Source organism: Cygnus olor, chromosome 15 (assembly GCF_009769625.2).
Source record: "Cygnus olor isolate bCygOlo1 chromosome 15, bCygOlo1.pri.v2, whole genome shotgun sequence".
NCBI classification, from domain to species: Eukaryota; Metazoa; Chordata; class Aves; order Anseriformes; family Anatidae; genus Cygnus; species Cygnus olor.
In genome coordinates, this window is record NC_049183.1 from 6,249,606 (window position 1) to 6,271,740 (window position 22,135).

Genomic DNA, 22,135 nt, shown 5'->3' on the forward strand with positions numbered 1-22,135 from the left:
TGGTAGCAGTAGCTTGGAGGCATGAGCAGTAGACAGTTTCTCTATGTGAGATGATTCTGTGCATGCCAAACCCAAAGGACAAGTCTTGGATCTGTGGGTCACAATGGGAAGTGCAGAATTTCCATTCCATGCCAGTTGTTTCTTTTTTTTTTTTTTTAAAAAAAAAAAAAGGAAAAAATAATGTCCCTTACATACTGGTAAGATAATGGGGGATTTTACATGAAGCACAGAAGATGTTGAGTAGCAATGGCTCTAGAAGGGTTGGATTATTTTCTTCAGGATGTTCATGCGTAGTGCGCTGGTGCTCAGTCAACCTAAGGCTCTCGATAACGGCATAACCTTAAAGTTGTAGTTCAAACATTCAGAAAACTGAATCATAGTTCACAGGTAGCTTTTGAAAGGTGGAAATGGTTATCTGTTCAGCATTCGGCCTGTTATTCATCAGTGGGTTCTTGCAGTGATAAGCAAGGGGAACATCCTCGCAGACGGAGATGTAGAAGAGAGCAGTGGTGAGTGGCGGAGGTCTCAGCGGCGCAGATCTTGCTGCTGAACAGCCAAGCTCTCATGTGTGCGGCTGTTCAACCCTGCCGTTCTGTTCAAACCAGATCACATCTGGGATGCCACTGGTCTCTCGTCTTTCCTTAATCCCGACGTGCAGGTTCTGTTCTCAGAGCTGGTAATTCAAATGATTAATCTGGGGCTTAGAGTTGACATCGATTTTAGCTTTTCTATCATAGACTAGATCCAGAATAATATAAGGATGGCGGTAGCTCACTAAAACGCTGTCTTTGTCTTCCTGTTTGGTGAGATGAGGAGGAACAGGAGCAGTTAGAGGCTCTCCCCTCGCTGTCTCTCCACCGCCAAGCAGCCCGGCCTAAGAGCAGCATCCCTACACTGCCGCGCTTTGTGGTCCTCCGCCCCGCGGGTCTTGTGAACGCCTCCTGTCCTGCTTCCAGCTCCCTGCCGCGTCCTCAGATAATCTTTCCGATGTGCTGACAGGACAAAACCGGCAATAATGGGGGCTCATTCAGAGCCCTGGAGACGCTGCCTGTGTGCGGCCGAGCACAATGGGAAATGGCAGAGTCCTTTGTGCCTCTGCTTCACGGCGATGTTCATCGGAGAGTCATCATTTACCTGTCCGTCTATCTGCTCAGCAGTCTTAGGAACTTAATTATCTGTGAGGCCTTCACAAAAATGGGTCAAATTAGCTGGTGAATTCCAAAGTGGTCGGAGAAGAATTGATCTGGGGAAGGGAGGAGCGCCCCTGCAGTCCCCGTCAGCCTGAGGACCCCCCGTCGCTGCTGCCCTGTCCTGAGCAGAGCCATCGGCTGGAGCCGCGCTCTAACAGGGCTCTGCAGGGCAGAGGGTGGTGCAGGGGCTGGCTGTGGGTTTTGGCTTCTGGTCCGCACCTCTGCTTTCCTGGGCTTTGGTGCTCTTCTCTGAGGCCGGTTGGTGGGCTTGGCAGCGTGGTCCATCTATTGGCATCATTGTTGCTTCCTGAGATAAGTTGTTCTCGCCTTTTTGTGTTGTCTCTAGCCAAGCAGAAGAGAACTTCTCATTCGCTATCAGTAGGTTCCATTTTATAAAGGGCTAAGCATATAAAAATGAGCGACGCAAGGTCAACCTCATAGGCCATGTGGCTTTTGTGAATTAATTCCTGTTTAGAAGTAGAAGTACACTCTATTTAGAGAAAAGGTAAATATAAACTTAAGAATTTCAGTGGCATTTGGGCGCTTACATTTTTTCTTATTTTTGGTTTAAGCTGGAAAACTTCAGATCTTAACCTATTAAGAAGTTTTTGCTAGATAGTAGATTTTTGTGTTGTCACCTTTCTGTTCCCAAAAGTGGTACTTTAGGATCATTTCAGTGCTTGCCATAATAAGCTAAACAAATTAATAAATTCAAATAATAAGCTAAGTAAATTAGGCTATTAGACTGCAATTAGACTACATATTGTCACTGGGCCTATTAGTCCTTTGAATAGTTCGAGGCCTTTCTGAATCCTGTCATTTTCACATATCAGTCGTGAAGAACTAATGCAGCATGATTGTCATCATTACAGTAACATTCACATCGAGCCAGAAGCATGAAGATGTCGCTTTCCGCTCACCCAGTCATCTTTTCAGACCTCCTGTTGTCATAGTAAGAGCTCAGATCTGTTGTTCAATCACTTTGCAGATTCACGGTTTCAAAGACAGTCCGGCCAAGCTTGTCTAGCTTACTTCCTTTCTTTCTAGGACTGTTTTCGAGATATAAATCATGTAGGTACAGAATTGAATACTAATGATAACTTTTATTTTTAATTCACAGGATTTAATCATAATCAGATTACTTCAGCCAAGTGTATTTTCACCTGAACCCATATTGCTTTGATTCTCCTATCAACCTTTCAATATTTTTTTTTTCTAATGTCAGGCTGGTCCTAATTTATTTGGTTCTGTTTGTTTGTTTTTAAATATGAGGCCAGAAAAACCTTTTTCCATTTTTGTGCAGAAGAGTCAGTCATTCAAAACATATTGAAAATCAACGTGTAACTTGGAGGCTTTTTGAACTGATCTGGTAGGACCAACTAATTCAAAAAAAGGAAAAAAAAAAAAAAAAAAAGCACAGCTTTAACTTTTTTTTTTTAACTTTACATAGGCAGTGGTGTTGCAGGATAGAAAAGCAGGAGCATTGTCAGAGGTAGGTGCTGCTCCTTGGCATGTTTTTGTGCCTGCAAATGAGGACAGCTTTCTCTCTTGCAAGAAAACTAATAGCAGCTTCAGTCTGTCCTGTCAGACCTTTTATTAAGTCTGGAAGCCCTGGTGTGAAAGATGGGTTAAGGGTGACAGAGGAGAGCATAGTTTCCCAAAGGAAAAAGGATAGCAAGGAGCAGAAATATACATACATATATACACACACACACACACACACACATCTGTGATTTATGACAGCATTATTGGAGGGGAAGTTTAAATTTAAAAAGTGGATTTTGAATAGTGAGCAGTGAATGATTTTTGCAGCATGTTGTATTGGTTGCATGTCTTGGGAGCCTCAGAGGAATAAGTGGTAATGAAGTAACTGCTTGATAGAGAACTGGCTGTAGTGGCAGAGGTGAAGGGATAGTTAATAAAAACTTCGAGTAGGAGAAAAGGACAGGGTTTATTAATGGCCCAGACACTTAGTGTACAAAGGGAGTAGCTCCTTGATGCAGGTTAGAGGAAGAAACGCTGTGGTGTGTCAGCAGTGGTACAGAAGGGAGGAAGAAAGTAAGCTTTAAAAGAAGGAGATACGGTGTGGTATTAAGATGCAGTCTGGTCCTGACTTACCTTTGAATTAGATTCCTGAACACACATTTCTGTCGCATCGGCTCTGAGTTACACCACTGAATGAAGTACATAGATTTGGTCGCAGACTCGATGTATAATATCTGTGAAACTCCAGGAACTGGAGGAAATTAAATTGCTGTTCTGCCCTGAAAATAACTGGAAAGCAAAACAAAGGGAAGTACCTCCTACACCTGCTGCCCAAAGCATTGCAGTGTGAGATGTCTCATCTTGTCCAAGTCAGCTAAACACAGGTTTTTAATTTTTTCAGCTTGGAAGTTTGTAAATTTCTTGGCTTGTGAGAGGAGAGTGAAATGCTCTTATCTTCCTATCCATTTCAGCAATAGATTCCAGTATCTTAGAGAGTTGCCATAGTGATGAAAAAAGGGGAGAGAGAATCTGCTTGTCTTTCTGGGATGGCAGAATTATCAAACGAAATTCATCATCTACCTTAAAGGAGAGTAGCATTTGACCTGTTTCTGAGAAGAACTGGCTTAGAGCAGAAGTGACTTAAGACAACCTTTGTTGTGCTCGCTGCTCCTTCAGGCACTTCTAACCCTGACTCGTGGGTTGTGCTGGTGTGCTCCGAATCTGCCCCAGTGCAGTTGCAGGAACGGTGAGCAGAAGGCGTGTAGCTGGCCAGAAAGCCCTGCTTGCTCTGCTTCATCACGAGCCGCTGCAGTCGTGGCCTCGGAGAACCGAGCGACAAGTGCGAGCTGAAAGAATGCAGGAAGAGGAGTAGACAACAGGAGCTGCTGGAGGTTGGGCTGGGATCCCCGGAGGAGGGGCGCGGGGACACAAAAAGGAAGGTTTTCTGAGTGTCTGCCTGCCCCCTCATTTCTCACAGGAAAGAACCTGGGGGCCCGAGGGGGAGCTGCAGCGCCGGGGCGTTCTGACTCTCGTTCACTTTGGAGCTGCTGGTTTCAGTTTGCGGAATGAATAAGTGCTGTAAAATCTTTACTGTGCCCAAGCATACGGTTGCGTTTGCCAGTTGCCTTGGAGATTTCAACCGGTGCTGGTTCAGATCAACTTCTTATGGAAGGTCACCTGATCCAAACGTTCTTATAATTAACTAGGAAATGCCAGCTGATGCCTTATGTGCTTGGGCACATTTTTGGCAGGGCATGCAGAGGATGTGATCCTGCCTCTCCTCCCACCTCCCCTTGTTGCTGTCCTGACCTGCGCCACACTGCCGGAGCTCTGCGTGCCGATGCTGTTGAGCACCAGAACTCCTTGGTCTTCCTAGCCAGAGCTGAGGACTTGTCAATAGGTGTGGGTTCGTTAGAGCACCTGTTGTACTGGTTGTGCACTGCTAGTCTCGGGAATCCTAGTCCTGCTGATAAGCTTAACTGCTCTGAGGCAAAACAGATTTAAAACAAAAATTACAGCTGCTGGGACTACAAGCATCTGTGAGTTTTAGTAAACTTGTCTTGTGTGTGCTCCCTCCTGATCTTTGTCTCCGTCTTTACTTTGTGGGTTGCCACATAAGAGAGAGAAGTCTTTCTACTTCTTGAGATATATTTTTTTCTAGTTGTTTTTTCTAGTTGATGGAAGTTGTTTTTTTTAGAAGTCTTTGGCATTTTCGTTCAGTGGCAGTAATTTACAAAAATGAAGCTAAGTTTAAAGGACGTGTAATGTTTTAGAATGTTATCAAAGTAAGCGCTTTTTTTTTATTAAAAAAAGTTGTGGTCTGGCGTAACTGTAGCCATGGGTTCCCTTCCTTGTGGCAGAGAGCAGGTGTAAAGAAATGCAAGTTCTCAGTTGGAAGCTAGTCGGCTTCCAGCTCGAGTTCAGAGAACAGCAATTTCTTAAAATTTTGATCAGGTGTCTGTCGCTTAATGATCACCTAGAAAGGGAATTATTATTCTCATCATATGAAGCACTCACTTCGGATGACTTGAAAGCTTGCTTTGTTGCTGTTGTGCTGAGTTCTGAAATGTTTCATAACAAGACCTATTGAAAAGTAAATATTAAAAAATGATGAGGCAAGGATGTGGTGGTGCCTGGTCAGATTGCTGTTTCTTGGTGCTTTTGGCATAGTCTGAGAGGTTTAGGGTTGTGGCAAGCTTAAAATGACTGTTTTGTTACATCTTTTGAGACTGAAATATTTGTAAAATATTTCATTTTTTAAAAGTTTTTTTAAATCCCTTTAAAAATTTGTTAATGTCATGATAATGTAATCAGGTGAATAATACCTTTTCCTTTCTTTCGGAGCAAGAACTGAAATTTGGTGTGAAACTTGCTTAACGTTCCCTTTCCCTTGAAAAGCAAACAACCAAACAAAACCAGAGCAAGCTCTTCCCTCTCAGCAGATTCAGGTTTGGATCCCTGCAGAATGTGCGCGGCCACCCGCAGGCTGGCGGGGGCCCAGCAGGGCAGGGGAGCGGTGGGAGCAGGCTTGTTACCCCGTGGGGGCTCGCCGCTGCGTGGTGGCGGTGGCTGTAGGGCTCGTAGGAAGCTCTAGCAGAGCAGTGCTTGCCAGCGTGGGCAATGCATTGATCAGCGCAAAGCAAGCAAACCTGCAAGCACGCTCACAGAAGAATGGGAGGGCCGAGTGCTGCAGGCAGATGAGGTTTGTGTTTGGGGATGCAGGCGAGGAGCAGCCAGCCCAGCCCGCTCTTGTTCCTGCTCCTGGCCTCGGAGAGGTTTGAGGTCGTCAGCTACTTGCTCAGTCACACGCATAGTTTCAGAAACTTTCTTCACCCTTTAAAAGGAATCTGGTAGACTGTCACGGTGTGCAGGAATAGCTCTGGATATTGCATGATCCTTTCTCATACATTGAAATAGTGGATTAGGAGAAGTGGGTAAGTTTATTAAATACTTCGCTATTCTTCAGAGAAAGCCTGCCTAAGTCCATGTTGTAATGAATAAATAAATAAGTTTAAGTGTCTTTGACCGTATGGTGGTGTGTTGTTACCAGCACGGATTGCTTGAGGTTGTGTGGGTCTAAAGTTTGGGTTATACTTCAGGCCGTTTTGACTTACGTCTAGTTTGCAAGTACTGAAAGGAAAACCATTTGTATAGAAAGTGGAAAATACTGTACGGGCTTTTTGTATGTACTGAATTCAGAATGTTGGCATCTTTTGGAAACACTGCTTTAAGAATGCTTTCTGTGCAGCATTTTATTCCTGGCTGTACCTCTTTTTTTGTGTGTTTGTATATGTCGTGCTTTGTAGTATTTTCAGTGTAAGAGTTGAGCTAGATATTGCAAAGTCTTTCCTATATGGAAATGCACCATCCAGGGTCTTGAACGTTTCAGATGGAAGCTGATCCAGTGTTGCAGTTCTCAGGACGTTGTATCTTTTTGGCAGTAGGAGCATTTCAGTAAAAACAGCTCCTAAAAAAGAAAAGAAAAAACCCTCTTCTTAAAGGTGTTTTAAGGTACTTGCATTTATACTGCCGTTTTCCGTCCAGTCCATGCCTCTCTTCCAGACTTTGGGATTACAGCACACCTTGTGAGAACACACTGCAGACATTTCTAGGCCTCTCATGAAACAACGGAAAATGTAGGACTTGGCCTGTGCTCGAAACCCCGAGTCTGGTCCCGGGGCGAGCTGTTAGGGCAGCCTGGGGAAGCAGGACTGGCAGCTGGCCGGCATCCGAGGGCTCGCCTGGGAAGCCAGCAGGGTGCTTTCCTTAGGAACTCCTACAAAACAAACGCAGAAGTCCAGAAAGTAGAAATTCTTGAAATCTGCGTGGTGTAACAGTACCTGATACCACTCTTCTAAGCTTTTGATCTTGTTAAGCAATTGGGGTTTTTTGGTCATGTAGGCTATTGGTATTACTCAGCTCTGCTCTGGAGCGCAGCAAATAAATGATAACCTCTTACACTGCAAAGTAACAGCTCTTTTAAAATGAGTGGGTGTAGGACCAGATCCTTCTGTAAGGATAAAACATTTTGTGTGGTGGAAACATGCCTGGATCTGGTGGCGGTGTCTCTGCAGCTGAAGGGAGCCGGGAGCTGCCGGGCCAGCGCTCTGAGACACGGGGCAAAGTGCACGGCCGAGCCTGGCGGTGTGTGCTGGACTCTGCCCCGGCGTGGCAGACAGCTCCTACCCCGCTCCTTCAGCAGGGAAAAAGCTGCCGCGTGCCTGGGAACAGTCCCCCCGCGAATTCCTGCTGGGAACGGCAGCGAAACCAGCGGGGCGGTGGGCGGCTGGGGTGTTGTGCAAGGGAGCGCTGCAGAGGTCAAAGGGAGGGGAAAATAGGATTTAATATTTCACACAAAAGCTTGCTCAGTGCTTCAGTTTATATTCTGACGGGTGATAAAGTCATCTAGAATTCCGCCCAGTGTGGGGGAAAAGAGCACAAACATGATTATCCATTCCACTTTTCTGTGTTGCCTTCGTTTGAGGGATGGGGGTTTCATAGTCTTAGCCGTCCTCTTTGACAGAAGTAAATTCCCATTAATGTGTCTTTTCGGGGCCTTTTGTCCAGTGTAATATTAACTGGCTCAACTAATAGAGATTTCACCACTTCTCTTGTGAGGCTGTTCTTCAGGCAGAATGGCTCTTTGGGATGTTCTTGCTAATTCAGCAGGGATTTTATTTCTGCTCTCTATTCTTAAGGAGTTTGGGGGTGTAATTTGTCATGGATGTTGGCTTTAGATGGATGTCATTTTGTTCAGACATTTTTCCTTAAGTACCAAAACAAGCAGATAAGCATTTGCTCTGTTTCCCTTTCCTTCCCATCTGGTCTGTGCACAAAGTCACACTTTGTGCACAGAATGCGCAAAGTGCATTTGAGGCTTGTGTGGTTTTCAGAAATTTTTACGGAATTGGAAAAAGTAATTTTTTTCTTGATGCAGATTAGGAAGGATAATCGTATGTTCTACTTTGCATTTGCACAGTGATGTTAAATTGCAAGACTTCGGATACACACGGGAGCTGCGTAAAGCCTAATATTAACATTTTTTATGATTTGGTTAAAGTTGTGAAATTGAGAATCTAATATGGAACAACTTAAACAGGAATTTGGGCTCTGTGGATGCAAAGATGGATATTTTACATGTTTTTTTTGTTTTGTTGTTGTTTTTAGTGTCCCTTTAGACTCCATAAAGTTATAATTTCATTCATTCTTTTCCAGATGGGAATGACAGGTAACACTAGTCCCTTTGGGCAACCTTTCAGTCAAACTGGAGGGCAGCAGATGGGAGCTACAGGAGTGAATCCTCAGTTACCAACCAAGCCAGGCATGGCAAATAGTTTGTCTGCCTTCCCTGCTGACATCAAGAGTACTCCGGTCACCAGTGTGCCCAATATGGTGAGTTGTATCTTACTGTTTCCTTGGGTGATTGTATATTGATCGTGCATTCTGAATTCTTGGGTTGAATGGCTTTTGCAGCATTACTGGACTTCTGCATGATTATTTAAATGTCAGAGATGCCCCAGAGTTCTTCACTACTGCTCTGTGGAGCATGTGGGAAGTTTGTGTGCGTTTTTATACAGGAATTTAACTTCCAAAGCAAGCAATATGTTTTGTTATAAGATTGCATTACATCCTTTCATTTTGTTTGGGACATTTAGTTCCAAACCAGATGAAGATGTTTTCTTTGCAAGTGCTGCTTGTAAGTTTAAATGCCTAAATCAATTAGAATTTGTGTTGGATACACCATAAACTTCCATGAAAGCTAAATAGTGCCTTTCATATCCTTTGAATCTAATATAGTAAGCACACCACATGCTTTTCAGTTGATATCGTGCATAACTTGCAGCTCGCAAGCTTATGAGGATATTCTTATTAGGATATCTTGCCCAAGTTTATAGTATTCTGTTTACTAGTTTTCTTTATAAAACGAAATGAAATATTCCCATTTGTCTCAGTATGTCTGTGTATTAATCAAACCGCTTGTGTCGTTTCTATGGGAACTCCAGCTTGTTGCATTTTATATTCTTATACATGATAGCAGTTACTATAGAAACTTGTAAAACCTTCCATAAGATGCAAATTGCTTATTTTTTAATTTAACTTGAAAACCAGCTAGTTTTTGGCACAAGCTATGCTTGTTCTTCTATCAGTGAGTTTGCTACCTGCCTATAGCTAATAAGGCTATTTAGGAGAAGGAATGGGATGTGATAAACTTCTTCTTTTTTCCTGATTTTTATGGGAGCACTTCCTAATTTTCCTTTAGTTGCACCGTGAAATCTTTGTCTAACATCATCTGTAATTTACTGCTAGCAATTATGGAAAGGAGCTGGCAACTAGAATGGAGACCGTGTTCAGAATACCACTTACGCTCATGCAGAATGTTTGTAGAAGACAAATTGCTGCATGACTCTTCTAATTTTATTTTTAAAATATTTTAAGTTTGGTTCAGGTGTAAAGCAAATGAATTATCTCACGATTCTGCAGAGAAGCTGAAAATCTGCCCAAAGTACTGTATTTATCTTAGTGATTGGATGATGCTGAAGCCTAATTTTATTCTCATTTAAATGTCTGTTTTTGGGAAGCGTAACTCTGAATGTACTCGCTTATTAGTACAGGATGTAGTGGCAGATAGGTGAAATAAAAAAGGCAGTAGCCATGGGACAAAAAAAAAAAAAAAAAGAAACCTTGTTTCCTCTCTCCCTCCTTGTCCAAAAGACAAAATCCAGGAAACTTACTTGTCTGGTATTATCGATTGCGGTTTCTTTAAAATGCCAAAAATGAGAGTTGTCTTTTGGGAGGACAATCAAAACCATCTTTCTTTGTGTCTCAGGTGTCAAAACCTTCATATATCCAGTATATCTTTTTCTCCCTCCAGCCAGTAATAACTGTTTGGGCTGATAGACATGCGTACTGTAGAGCTAAAAAGTCGGCCCTGCCATCAGGCCACAACATTATGGATCTTGCGGTGGTCAGTTTGTTCCTCGTGGGGGTAAAACTTTCGTCTTTAAAAACTAAAGTTTCCATCTAAACATTTTTATTGTAAAGCCAAGAATTTAAAAGGAAGTGTCAGACGTGTTAAATTTCAACCTTTACTTGGCTGCGTAAGGCAGTGTAATTATTGTAGTAGTACACACGTGGCCATATGCTATTTCATCCAGAGGGGCACTGCTTTATTCAGTGTACAATGTGAGCGATGCCCTCTGAAAGGGCGCATAGTCAACATTCACTTCTGGTTTTGCTGCTCAGAGTGTAGCTGTGGGCCTTGTTTGCTGTTTGCAGTAATATATTTCACTCAGCAAGTGTTTTCTGTGGCAGTCTTCACTGAAGCATGCGCATACTTGGATGAGTTAACTTTCACAGCGCCTCTGCGAAGATGGTTTCCCCATTTTAACCAGGAGGCTGAGGCACGGGGTGAGGCTGGACGAACCTGCTGACTCCAGAATGGAGGTTCCCTGGCTTGCTGAAACGTTCTTCATTTCATGAGTAAAGGCATATGTAAGGATAAAGGGGGTGTTCGTGTCAGATGTGTGCTTGTAGCTCATGGAAGCGATGTCTCTGTCTCATGTTGGACAACTAAAATAGGACCCGAGTGGCGCTTGTGAGAAGTTGGTTGTGGTGGAGGCACCTCCCTAGCGCAGAGGTGAAGTGTTTAACTATTGCACTGGGCCTTCTTGCTGCAATTCCTTCGTCGTTTGCTGTGTCACACCAAACTACTGTAACGCTTCAGGGTCCTGGAGGCAGTGGTTGGATTTAACGCATCTGGCCTTGTGACGGCCTGCTGGGGAAGGGCCCATGATGCCTCCCGAAAGAGGCCGCGGCAGGCGTACGCCTTGCGTTAGCGTCCTTCTGGAGCGAGGCAGCGGAGGATCAGTTCGGCCTGCAGCTACCACAACAGGAGAAGGACCAGCTGCTGCTTAAAAGGACCACCAGCTTTTTTTGTGAGATGAGTGGAACCACATTATCTCGCTAACCAGCCCTCTGTGGGGTCCTTATCTTAAACAGCCCCCAGGATGTGTCTGTGTGAGACACAAACCCATGTGAATTAAAAGATTGGTTATATATGGCCTGCCTGAGGCAGGAAATCCAGATTCCAGCAGACAAATCAATCAAATACTTTGATTGCCACTAAGCATATGTAAATAAGAGAAGAGGGAAGAACAACTGGTGAGGCTGATGTCCTAAAACCTCTTGGTCCTGAAAAGAAAGGCATTTTTGAAATACTCCTTTTCAATCTGTTGCCTTTCTCCGTAAGCTTGTGTGTACACCGCAAAAGTGAAAATGGAAGATGAGGATGTATGTTAACCCACATTGTTCTGAGCATCATTACGGTGTTTGTGTGGCACCCACATCCCAAACTTGAACCAGCCTTCTGGTGCTGGCAGCCAGGACAAACCTCTGTTGCGGGAGGGGATTTTCTTGCCCATACTCAGGCTACAGCTCTGCTAAGAACAGCTCCCTCTCCCCGCCCCTCCGGCCCCCCAAGTGCCGTGGTTCTCGGAAGCATCAGCTCAGAGCATCTTCTAGCCTTTATTCCAAGCCTGACCTTACGCGAGGCCCCGAGAAGCACATTTGGTTTAATCTCTTTAATTAGGAAAGAAGTAACAGACCTTATGGTATTAAAAGGTCAGCTTTAAGGTATTAATGTTCAGTGCCAGCAGGATGGATTGCTTTTTTCGCTTGTTTTTTGTTTTAATTGTGGATCCAAACAGTGAATCCGGGGATCCTGGAACTGTGTCAGTTTTTCTTACGGGCTGATTGCCTGGGCTTTCTGTAGTGGATTGATGGCCTATTTTAAAAAAAAAAAAAAAAAAAAAAAAAAAAACATACAGTGCTACTTCATAAGGGACCAGAAAAATTCGTTTTTTAGAATGGCTCCTGATGCAGAGGTTGAAAAACTCTCATTTGTGACCTGTAGTTTTGTGGCAAGTTCTAACTTTCGGAAATGTCTCAGAGTAGGCAGTTGTAATTCTGGCTTTGTATGGCCGCTGGAGAACACGGTCTTCAGAACCGTGGAGAACTTCTTACAGCATGGGCAGCTTGAAGGCCTTGAGTAGATGTCTCATTTCCAAAAAAAAGATGTTGTTTCTGATTCCTTGGAGGTTTTGATGAAACACTTTGTGAGATTCAGTGTGAGTGAAGCTGTATGCAGGACTGGCCATACTCGGCCGCAGTGAGATCACCCAGACTTTTTGGATGGTAGAAATGAGCCACGCTTTGCACCTTGGCGCTCAGCGCAGCGGGGAAAGGAGCCGTCAGCCTCCTGCTTCTGGGGTGCGGTGGCTCCGGGATGTGCTGTCAGTGAGGGGAGCCCCGTCAGCCTTTCCCATCAAATTTGCTGAAGCCTTGCAGTGTCTGCGGTGCAGTGCGTTCAGGTGGTGGTGATGGATGGTTTCTTCGTGGACATCACCAGGAAATCTGGTATTTATTTCAAGATGGGTTAGGAGTGCAGTGTATGAAGTTCGTCTGGTTGTGCCTTACAGACGCCAACTTGGTTTCACAATTACCCTTCTGACCAGCAGATGGAGTTGAGAGAATATTACTTTTTAAAAGGTAACAAAATCAGTTCTCTTTGGTTCTCTCTACTTAGAACTGGAGCAGCTCATCTTCTGTTGCGTTTTTTTCAAATCTCTGCATGCCTTGAGTTTTGAGGTGTGTTCCTCCTTGTTTCTCCTTTTTGTGTCCTTTGGATTTCTTTATTAATGAATTTGATGAGAATAGGAAAACAAAGGTCTTCAGCTAAGAGTAGGGGATGAGGGTGTAGTAGGGGTGCCTTGCTGTCAGCCTCCTAAAGAGAGGAAGAAAGTTTTCAACTCTGAAGCCAGATATAATTAGCATGAGTAGAACTGTGGTTGCTTAAAATAGACAACTCTTATTCTAGGGACTAGAAATAAAAGGTTTTCTGAAAAGTGTCTCCTCTGTTGTGTACTTGCAGCACGGAAGGCTTCCTCTTGTAACCTCTCAGCGATTTTCCCCTCTTGCAGCAAACACGAGCAGCCTCCTCCCCTGCTGCAGGGCTGTCTGTGGCTCTGTCACCCCCGTGCGTGCTGCCATTGCTCCCAGCAGCAGTCTCTGGTGAGCTCCCTTTCCCCGTGCCTGCCCGGCCCTGCTCCTTGAAAGCTGCTCTTTCCAGCATGCTCACTCGTCTTTTGCTCAGGGATTTCCCACCGGATCTGAGGTGGAGCCGCAGCCTAGCGAAGAGCTGCAAAAATCTCCTGAGCACATTGCTGTGCCTGGGTCTTCTAAAGGCACAGGTCCTAATGACCAGGAAACAAATCTGACAGGTAGCGTCTGGTGCCAGAGAAACTGTGTTACTGTGCCGGGAGCAGAGCCCTGTCTCTATTCAGTCTTGGGGCAGGAGTTCATCCTGGGAACGCGTGCCGCTTTGAATGGCGGGACCTCGTCATTTTTGCGCCGTCTGTAGGTACGGTGCCAGGATGATGAAGGCAGCTGAAGAGGAAGATCTGCTCTTTCCCCAGCACCCTGGCTCGTGTTCCTCTCTCCTTCCCCGACGTGTGCATGTGTGCGCTGGGAATATCCAGCGCCACTTCTGCTCTCTGCCACCAGCTGAGGTGAAGTACCCCATAGCTAGCACTTCCAGTGTAGCTTTCCTCCACTTACAAACTTCTCATTTGTCTATTATCCACGGGCTTCCTATTTGGGGTTTTTAATATTGATCATTCCTCAGTCTGTTCTATCACCCAGTAAATCCTATATAAATCTCTCCTAATGCTTTGTTCATTTCAATACCTGTCTGCAAGAGCAGGACTCCGCAGATTGCTGTATCCAGTTTTGTTCCTTTTTTGTTGCTTTGAAGCATTCCTTTGTGTGTTTCTTGCCATTTGCTGGTCCTTCAAATCCAAAAGCTTATAAATACAAGGAGATAAAACTCCAAAAGTGAATCCTTAAGAAAGACACTGATCCAGCCTTGATTCCCAGCACAGTCAACTGCATAATATGGATGCATTTGCTGGCTTTAGAAGCAAGCTCTCTTGCTCTCTTACACTCAGATGTAAGAAGTGTAAACTGGCTGTGTTACTTTCAAAATGAAGCTCTGGTGGTCACTGGCGAATGCCTGGGTTCATGAAGTGACTGCACTGAGAAACGTGCTGGTCTTTGATACCATCAGAAAGATGTTCCAGCTTTGTGACAGAAGAGTGCTTTCTGGGTTGTTCGGAGCTGGTTCGGTGCTTATTAGAGCCTTCCTGTGATTGCTGCTTGCAGGAAGGGCTCCTTCCAGTCTTCGTGTAAACATGCAGGGTGTATGATTGGAGTTGGTCACACTGCAAATGTTTAATTCAGATAGAAGAGACATTCCTAGTTAGAAGTGTCCTTCAGGACTCACAGTCTGTGTGTATATCCACGTTATGCCCACTGTCCCTCTCTGATAGGGACCCTCAGGATCATCCCTTGTCTGGGAGTGAAGGGGACCGAAGAGGTTTGGGTGTGCTTTGCCTTGTGTGCTCATGCATGAGCCAGAGGTGCGATGCCACCTTGCTCTCTGTGGATACTGCCTGTGAGAGCTGGTGCTTGTAAAGTCATAGTTGAGAGACTGGATGTGCCCAGAGTGTAAATGCACGTGTGGATGACGTACCAAAGCCTGTGTTGCTAATAGTAAATAACCTCCTTTTCTTAGTCCTAAATGTCAGCAGACTGAGATACAGAATCATTGAGGTTGGAAAAGACCTTCAAGATCATTTGGTCCAGCCGTCACCTGGTGCAGCCTGCCTTCTGGTTAGGGCAATGAAAGGTCTACAAAGCAAACATCTGTATCAGAATAGTAATCCCCCGTGGCAGTCACTCCTTAATAATCTCACTCAGGTCCCTTGTTGACTAGAAACCTGTCTTAAAGAAATAAGACGTTTTGTAATGCGGGATTTAGCCTGATACAGTGATTCCAGAAGATAGTTTTCTGTTAACGTCAGGAAGAAGGGAAAAAAATGGGAGAGAGTAGTAGTTGTGGAAGAGGAAGTGTACTTTAAAGATGTAAACTATATGGAAGCGTGACTGACAGACACTGACTTTGCATGAGGCTGTTTACCTGTTGAGACATTGCCAGTACTACTGTAATTGGTGCCTTTTTTTCTAAGAAAAGGTAGTAGATAGCGTTTTATCTTAAGAGATGATGGTGAACGCCTTTATATAAGCACATCAAAGCGTGGAGGGTTACTGGTCATCTCTGTGAAGCTGCAAGGGAACGTTGCGTCCTTCCAGGTCCATGAACGCAGGATGCTTGTTGTGCACCTGCGCTACCCATGAGTTTCTGCTCCTTCGAGCAGGGGCAGGGCAAAGCTATCTTGCTGAATGAATGTATAGCTTCCATAAGTTTAAATGGCATTAATTATTGCTTCACACAATAGAAGGGTTGTACTACTCTGTTTCTAGAAATCTGGTTAATGAAGCCTTCATCTGTCAAAGTTTGTGTCAGACTTCTAGTCACTGATGTGTTTAATTTGTAGTGGAGCCCAGCAAGAGAAACAAAACAGTCTTTATTCCTCATATATCTGACTATCGAAGCACTTACTGTAACTGTGGGAGCAGAAGCACCTGAATTTCCTGCTTCATCAAGAAAGTTGTTAGTCATTCACGTGAGACGATGCGAAGCCTCCTGCTTGTTTTGCAGTGGAAGGATTCCTGTGTATGACAGGAGCTGGGCAGCCTGGGGGTGACCTCAGTGCACTGACACACCTCCCCTTTCACACTGCTCCTGCAGACCACCGCTCTTAAAAGACAAGAGGGAAGAGACCAGCTTTCTCAAGCAGCCAAGTCTGGAAAGTGAGGTGGTGGAAAGATCATTGTGTTTGCAGGTTTGGATTTAACAGGGTTGAAATAGTGACTACCATAAACCTCAAGAACTTTGGCAATATGCTGAGTTCTTTGTTTGGTTATGCCTACCTGCAGACATTCTCTGCTTGATCAAGACTGCTTGTCCTTCTATGTTCAAGAAACCCCTTTGGGTCAGGGCATTGTATCTGTGCTGATAAAGCTGCAGTCACGTCTGCTAACTGGTAGAGTAGTAACAAAAGTAGAATTTTGGCTAGGGCAACGATTCTTTGACTGGAATGAAAACATCACAACCAGCAAGATTTTTTTTGGCATGGTCTCTCTATTTTTCTGCAGATTGGCTAAACTAATTGTTTCCTATTCATGACCTATGAATTGTTTCAGCAAAACCTGTCTGCTCTCACGGATTTGTTCACAGCAGAAATGGAAGACTTAAAAATTACAGCTGCATGCCCTAGGAGCATAACTGGATGCTTTTTCATAGCCCTCTTTTCTTTTAATGCTTGTCATCTTGCAAGCTCTAGACAAACAGACGCAGTGATTCCTTTTTGTTTCAGACTTAACTATAATCATCATCAGTGGCAGTCCCCGTCTCCTCCATCAAGCACCAGGCATGGTGTTCTGTATGCGACTTGTGTGCATTGCTCTACAGAAGAAATGCCAGCTCTTTAAAGCCTCGTGTGCCATGGCAAAGCTGAGGGCAAAGCTTGCTGCTGGAGTAATGAGAACATGTGTCAGGGAACCTTGCTTTGACCTAAGAAAATGAGTTTTGTTGCTGTTACGTGCCCCGTTTTGCCGGTTTTGGTATTTTCTGGGGAGTCCTAGTGGAAAAACTTTTCTCAAAGGTCAAAAATAGAGTGGGCTACTAATGGTGTATTCTGTCACTTAAGGTTGATTTTTTTAAAATGCAGTAAGCAGGCTTTGGTCAGGAGTTCTCTAGATGGCCCTGAAGTATTTCCCGTTACCTGAAGTATTTCCCTGCATGATAAACAGAAGATTCTGGTTGGCTTTTTGATTAAAATACTGGTTGTAAATGTCTTAACAGAGGAATCTCTTAATATGATGCTCAGAGATTAGAATACAAAATGCTTGAGAATGCTGCAGAGTGCTATAATGATCCTTGTAGCTTGTAATATGGGAATGCTTGGTGAATTGTCTTGTGATGACAGAACTACTGTACAAGATTAAGATCAAAATTCAGATTTGCAGGCGTGATGCTAAACTAACTTTCTTCTTAGTCCCAGATGCAAACTCAAGTACAGCAAGTGGGGATTGTACCAACGCAGGCAATGGCAACTGGACCAACAGCAGATCCGGAGAAGCGCAAACTGATCCAGCAGCAATTGGTTTTGCTGCTTCATGCTCACAAATGTCAGAGGCGTGAGCAAGCAAACGGGGAGGTGCGAGCCTGTGCTCTCCCACACTGTCGAACCATGAAGAATGTCCTCAACCACATGACACACTGTCAAGCTGGGAAGGCCTGTCAAGGTGAGAGCATGTCGCTGCAGCTACTCTTGCAAATGAGCTGTATGCCACTTCTTGGGTATTTGTCAGCAGTGTTTCCCTTTTGTCGAAAAGACCACTGTACTCAGCACAAATGAGTGGAATAGCTAGCTCTTTAATTAAACAGCAGCTCCCTTTTCACTACCTTTACCCTGGTTCCCATTTCTGATCTCTTTGCATTTTTCTGTGTAGAAAACAGAATGCAGTATTTTCATGTTAGAAATAGGCTACTACCAACAGTAGCCTCGAGAGACTCTTTTATCTCCTTTGTATAAAGAGGATCTAATATCCACCTTGGTTTGCCTGTAACTCAGTCATGTAGAATTTCTTAAATTTTAATACTATTTTCTATACTTACTATGGCGTTGTCGGTGAGTCCCAAGAATGTTTAATTGCAGTTAGTTGTGTTTAATTACATATACATCATTGCTTGTAGTGGAGAGAATAGAATGGCTCTTAAAAATGAAAAGAGTTTATTTAAAATGAGTTAGCTAAGAAAGTGACCTCAGTCTTGTTGCTTTTCCTTGTCGTAGTTGCTCATTGTGCTTCTTCGAGACAAATCATTTCCCACTGGAAGAATTGTACTCGGCACGACTGTCCTGTGTGCCTTCCTTTGAAAAACGCCAGTGACAAGAGAAACCAACAGCGTAAGTAGCTGTTTTACTGCTGTCACAATGGAATTATACTGTTAAAATGAAGCTAATCACATGTACGGTGTAAGAATAAACCTTGACAATCTCAACAAACTTAACAGCTGTGTGCTAACCTCATATAAAGATGAATGGACTAGTGAGTTCTTGTTTCTGATCATGGAATGCAATTATTACTTAAATATACAATACGTGAAATGGGAAAGTCTCAGATCGAGCCCACGTTTGTTTTTACATGGTGTGGCAACTTCTGCCTGGTATTTTCTGGTGAGGCAGGTCAATAATTGCCATGGTCTAATTATGATTCCAGTTATAATATAATTTTGGATGTAGGTAGAGTTTTGGGGCAGATTTGTATCGTTTTTTTTTCATGCTGCTAAAATAACTTAAATCAACATGCTAATAATGAAGAAGAATTAAAAATATCTGTAGAAGTGTATGTTTGTGCAGAAAAAGAATGGGTCTGAGCATCTTAATCATTAAGTGTATTTAATGCTGGTACTGACTAGATCTACAAACCATAATATTTTTGCCCATGTCCCTTTTTTCATAATGGCTTAGCTGTTGCTGATGTTTGGGGGCAGTCAATTTCTAGTGCATTTCTTCCCTCTTGTTTTGAAACAGAAAACACTGAGCTTAGGTTGGTAGGTTCCTTTGAAATTATGCCAAGATAGAACATTTGACAGCATAGATGCAGCAGTTTTAGAAGTCTAAGTAATGTTGTGCCTAAGTATATTTAAAGAAGGGTTAAGAAGCGTAAAATAGCTGAAGGGCTTGTGCAGCTTCTACATTTGGATGGTATTGGAAGCATTCTGCTAATTTCCATTTAGGCTGAGGCTGCAGTGAGGAAAGCTAATAAACCTTGCAGGGTAGTGAAGAGCCCTTAGGTTGGGTGAGTAAGGCAGAGAGGAGAGTAACTGGTAAGACTGTCCAAATTAACTAGTGAAGATGCTATTGTTATAATTTCAGGAGGGTTTTTTCCTTCCAAAAAAAAATAAAAATAAAAACAAAGAGCTACTTGGAGGTAGGGATCTTGTTTTCATTTAACCAAATGTCTCCTTCATAACCAAAATATATTTTTTGTGTGGTAAAACTAATTTGTTGCAAGTGATTAGTCATGTTTGGCCTTTGAAAAATGTTTTGATAGCTTTGCTTTCTAATATGACACGGTCTGTTTGTGCATAACATCCATACGACACAGTTCTTATCAAAGCACAATAGAATTTTTTAATACGAGCTGTAGTAGGAAACTAGCTTGTGCAGTATTTGTTTTTACATCATTCATAGAGCTTAGCAAAAGAGAAGACACTTTAACCAAAAAGAAAGTCCTTAAAAGGTAAATTTGAGATCAAATAGGATGTCTTGTTTTGACTGCAACAGAATTATAATGGGTAAATGTAGAGTTTGGTGTTCTTGTTGCACGCAGAGGAAAATAAATATGAAATCTCTCTCTCTGTGCAAGTAACCGATAATCCAACAGGAATAACCATGAAAATGTACTGCTTAGTGTGCAAGTCTCATTATTCTGAACGTCTGAGTCATGCATGTGACACCTCCTGGTTTGTTTGAAGGTTAAAGATGAATGCTAAGAGTACTTGTTTAGATGTATTATAAGGTATACCACTTTTTAGGCTTTCAAAGAAGTTTGTTAAATAATTTACATTAATAGATGTGTTTGAAAACACTGCTTGATCAGGTAAAAACTAACCTAAGCTAGGTTAAAGACCTGAAGAAATCTGTCCTCTTAGTAGATGCTGTAATTACTTACTCCTGACTGAGAGGCGTTAGGGGATTCTAGATATGGCAGAATAGGTTGAGAACGTTTGGAAAGGGAAAAAAGAAATAAAGTGTAGTTACACTTGCTACTTTTCAGGCTGTCATTCTTGCAGAGTGAATTATCACGTGGTCATTAAAGTCTTTGAGTCCTCAAATCTTCTTTCCTGTGCTGTTGCCTATTTTACCATTGGTACTTTGATTCCTGTTGTATCTGTGCCAGGCTTTCAAGCAGCTCCTTTAAAGTGTGCCGATCTTTTAGAAAGTTCTGCAGGTCAGCACTTCTGAAATGCTGGAATACAGTGGCTTGCTTCCACCTTGTCCCTGCAGAGTGGTTCCTGTGCTCTTAATCTGTTCCTGCTCCTCTGGGGATTCCTGCTGGAAACGAGGACTGCTTTCGGTGTGCAGGGTCTTAGAACGGAGCTTGCTCTTTAGAGGCATCTTACTCCACATTTTGGTGTTCAGTTTCTTTGGTGCCATTGTTGGTAGTAAGGTGACTTGCTAATAGGATGTGTTGGGACAAGGCCGGAACTGTTTTTCTGTTCCTTATGGCTCTTTATGTATATGCCATGTAGAGCTCTGATTGGGGTAGGATACAGAGAGAAACTGCTCCCCCCCCAACTGCATATACCAAAACATGAAGCTTTTCTTTTGAACAGGCTATCTGCTCCTGTGTTCTGAAGTAATTACTTGAAAATTGGTACTAATATTTTGGATTTGGAGGCTTGTTTTTGTTAGGAGCACTTTGTTCGTTCCCTCCTGAGCCTACCACAAATTAAGGTATAAACTCTTGTAACTCTTGGCTGTTGATACATCTGCTAACATTATAGCTCTATTGTAACAGTTATTTTTCTGAAAATTTGTCTCATCAGGAACATGCAAGAGCTTCCTAATTCTTTGTCCCTGACCCGGGCAGGTGTGTATTGCACCACCAAGCAGCTACTCGCTCTGCTTCCCCTTGCAGCCCTCCCCGTGGTGCTAAGTGTGCTGCACCGCACTCCTGCAAGGCCGACATGCTTCATTCCAGAGTTGGGGGGCTCCAGGGAATCTTTCCATGGTCCCTGTTCAGGTGGGCAAGACTGAAAGGTGGAGCTGTGAACGTGGAGCCAGTCTCCTCTGTGTTTTTCCCTGTAGGAGTTGTTGAAGAAGAAAAAAATACTTAAATAGGGTGAAGTCAGGAGAAAGCTCGATTTAAAGAGTAAATCTGAGACAACCAATTTTCATCTGAAAATGTCACTTCTAAGAACACTGGGCCAGAAATTCCAGGATGTATAGACTGAGGGATGAAGGGTAGGAATTGGATAAGGGAAGAGGAAACAAGGCTGAGGGAGTAGGTGGTTGAGCATGGACAGAAAAAGAAAGAAGATCTGGACCCAGAACATTTGGGAACTCGCCAGTTGTAGGGAAGGAAGGAGGGCGTTGATGCACAGGGAAGTGTCTGCTCAGGAAGAGTAGGCAGCAACTTGCTTGCTGGAGCTGATTTTCTTTGAAAACTGGAAATTACATCTAGTTTGGTCAAGTCTTACTGTCAGTGACTGCCTGTGAATTCTGCAAACAGAATGTCCTTTTTTTCCCCTGCTCTTCTAGTGCTGGAAATCATACAGAATGGTGACGTACCAGCTATCAGTTATTCCACTGAGCCATATGATAAATGGTTAGACCACAAATTAAAAAGTTCCATTCGTTGACTAATATGATGCTATACTGTGAAGGCTTTTAGTTTAATGCTTACTAAAAAAAAAAAAAAGTTTAAATGTTGTTGGTGTAGTAAAGTTTGATGCTGACACTTCCTACTTTGAAGTTGCTTATGTAGTTATTTACTCCATGATTTGATTCATGATGTAGCTTTTTAATCAGACAACCACGTACAGTTACATTTCCTATACCTGCCTAATTTTGGGTGCAGGACAGGCTTGTGCTGAGGTGAGTCAAGGTTACCAGCAGAAGTTTTGCTCCAGTCCCTTTGAACTAGAAGGGATATAACACGGAGAGTGAGGAACTACAGGACAACGAATTTGGATGCTGCTGAATGAGCTTTAGTTCCAGAATATGGAAGCAAAACAAACACTGTAGAACAAACTTCTACCATTTATTAATGTTGCTTCCAACGAGGTGGTCCGGTTAGAGAAATGCTGGGCATTCATGGTTATGATGGCAGTTGGAGTCTGTATGTAAAATAAATGCTATTCAACTGCCTCTATAAAGCATACATGCAGTTACATTAAGTCAGCGTCATCTGCTTTGCACGCTGAAACA

General features: G+C 43.3%; 1 protein-coding gene across 13 annotated transcripts in view; it reads left to right on the forward strand.

Moving 5' to 3' along the window:
* LOC121078753 (CREB binding protein) overlaps positions 1-22,135 on the forward strand; it is a 94,165-nt gene that overhangs the window by 27,392 nt on the left and 44,638 nt on the right. For all 13 annotated transcript variants that reach the window (XM_040575246.1, XM_040575247.1, XM_040575252.1 and 10 more), the window contains 3 exons: positions 8,391-8,567; positions 17,192-17,441; positions 17,990-18,103. In XM_040575246.1, coding sequence (XP_040431180.1) covers positions 8,391-8,567; positions 17,192-17,441; positions 17,990-18,103 — 541 coding nt within the window. The remainder of the gene's footprint in view (positions 1-8,390; positions 8,568-17,191; positions 17,442-17,989; positions 18,104-22,135) is intronic.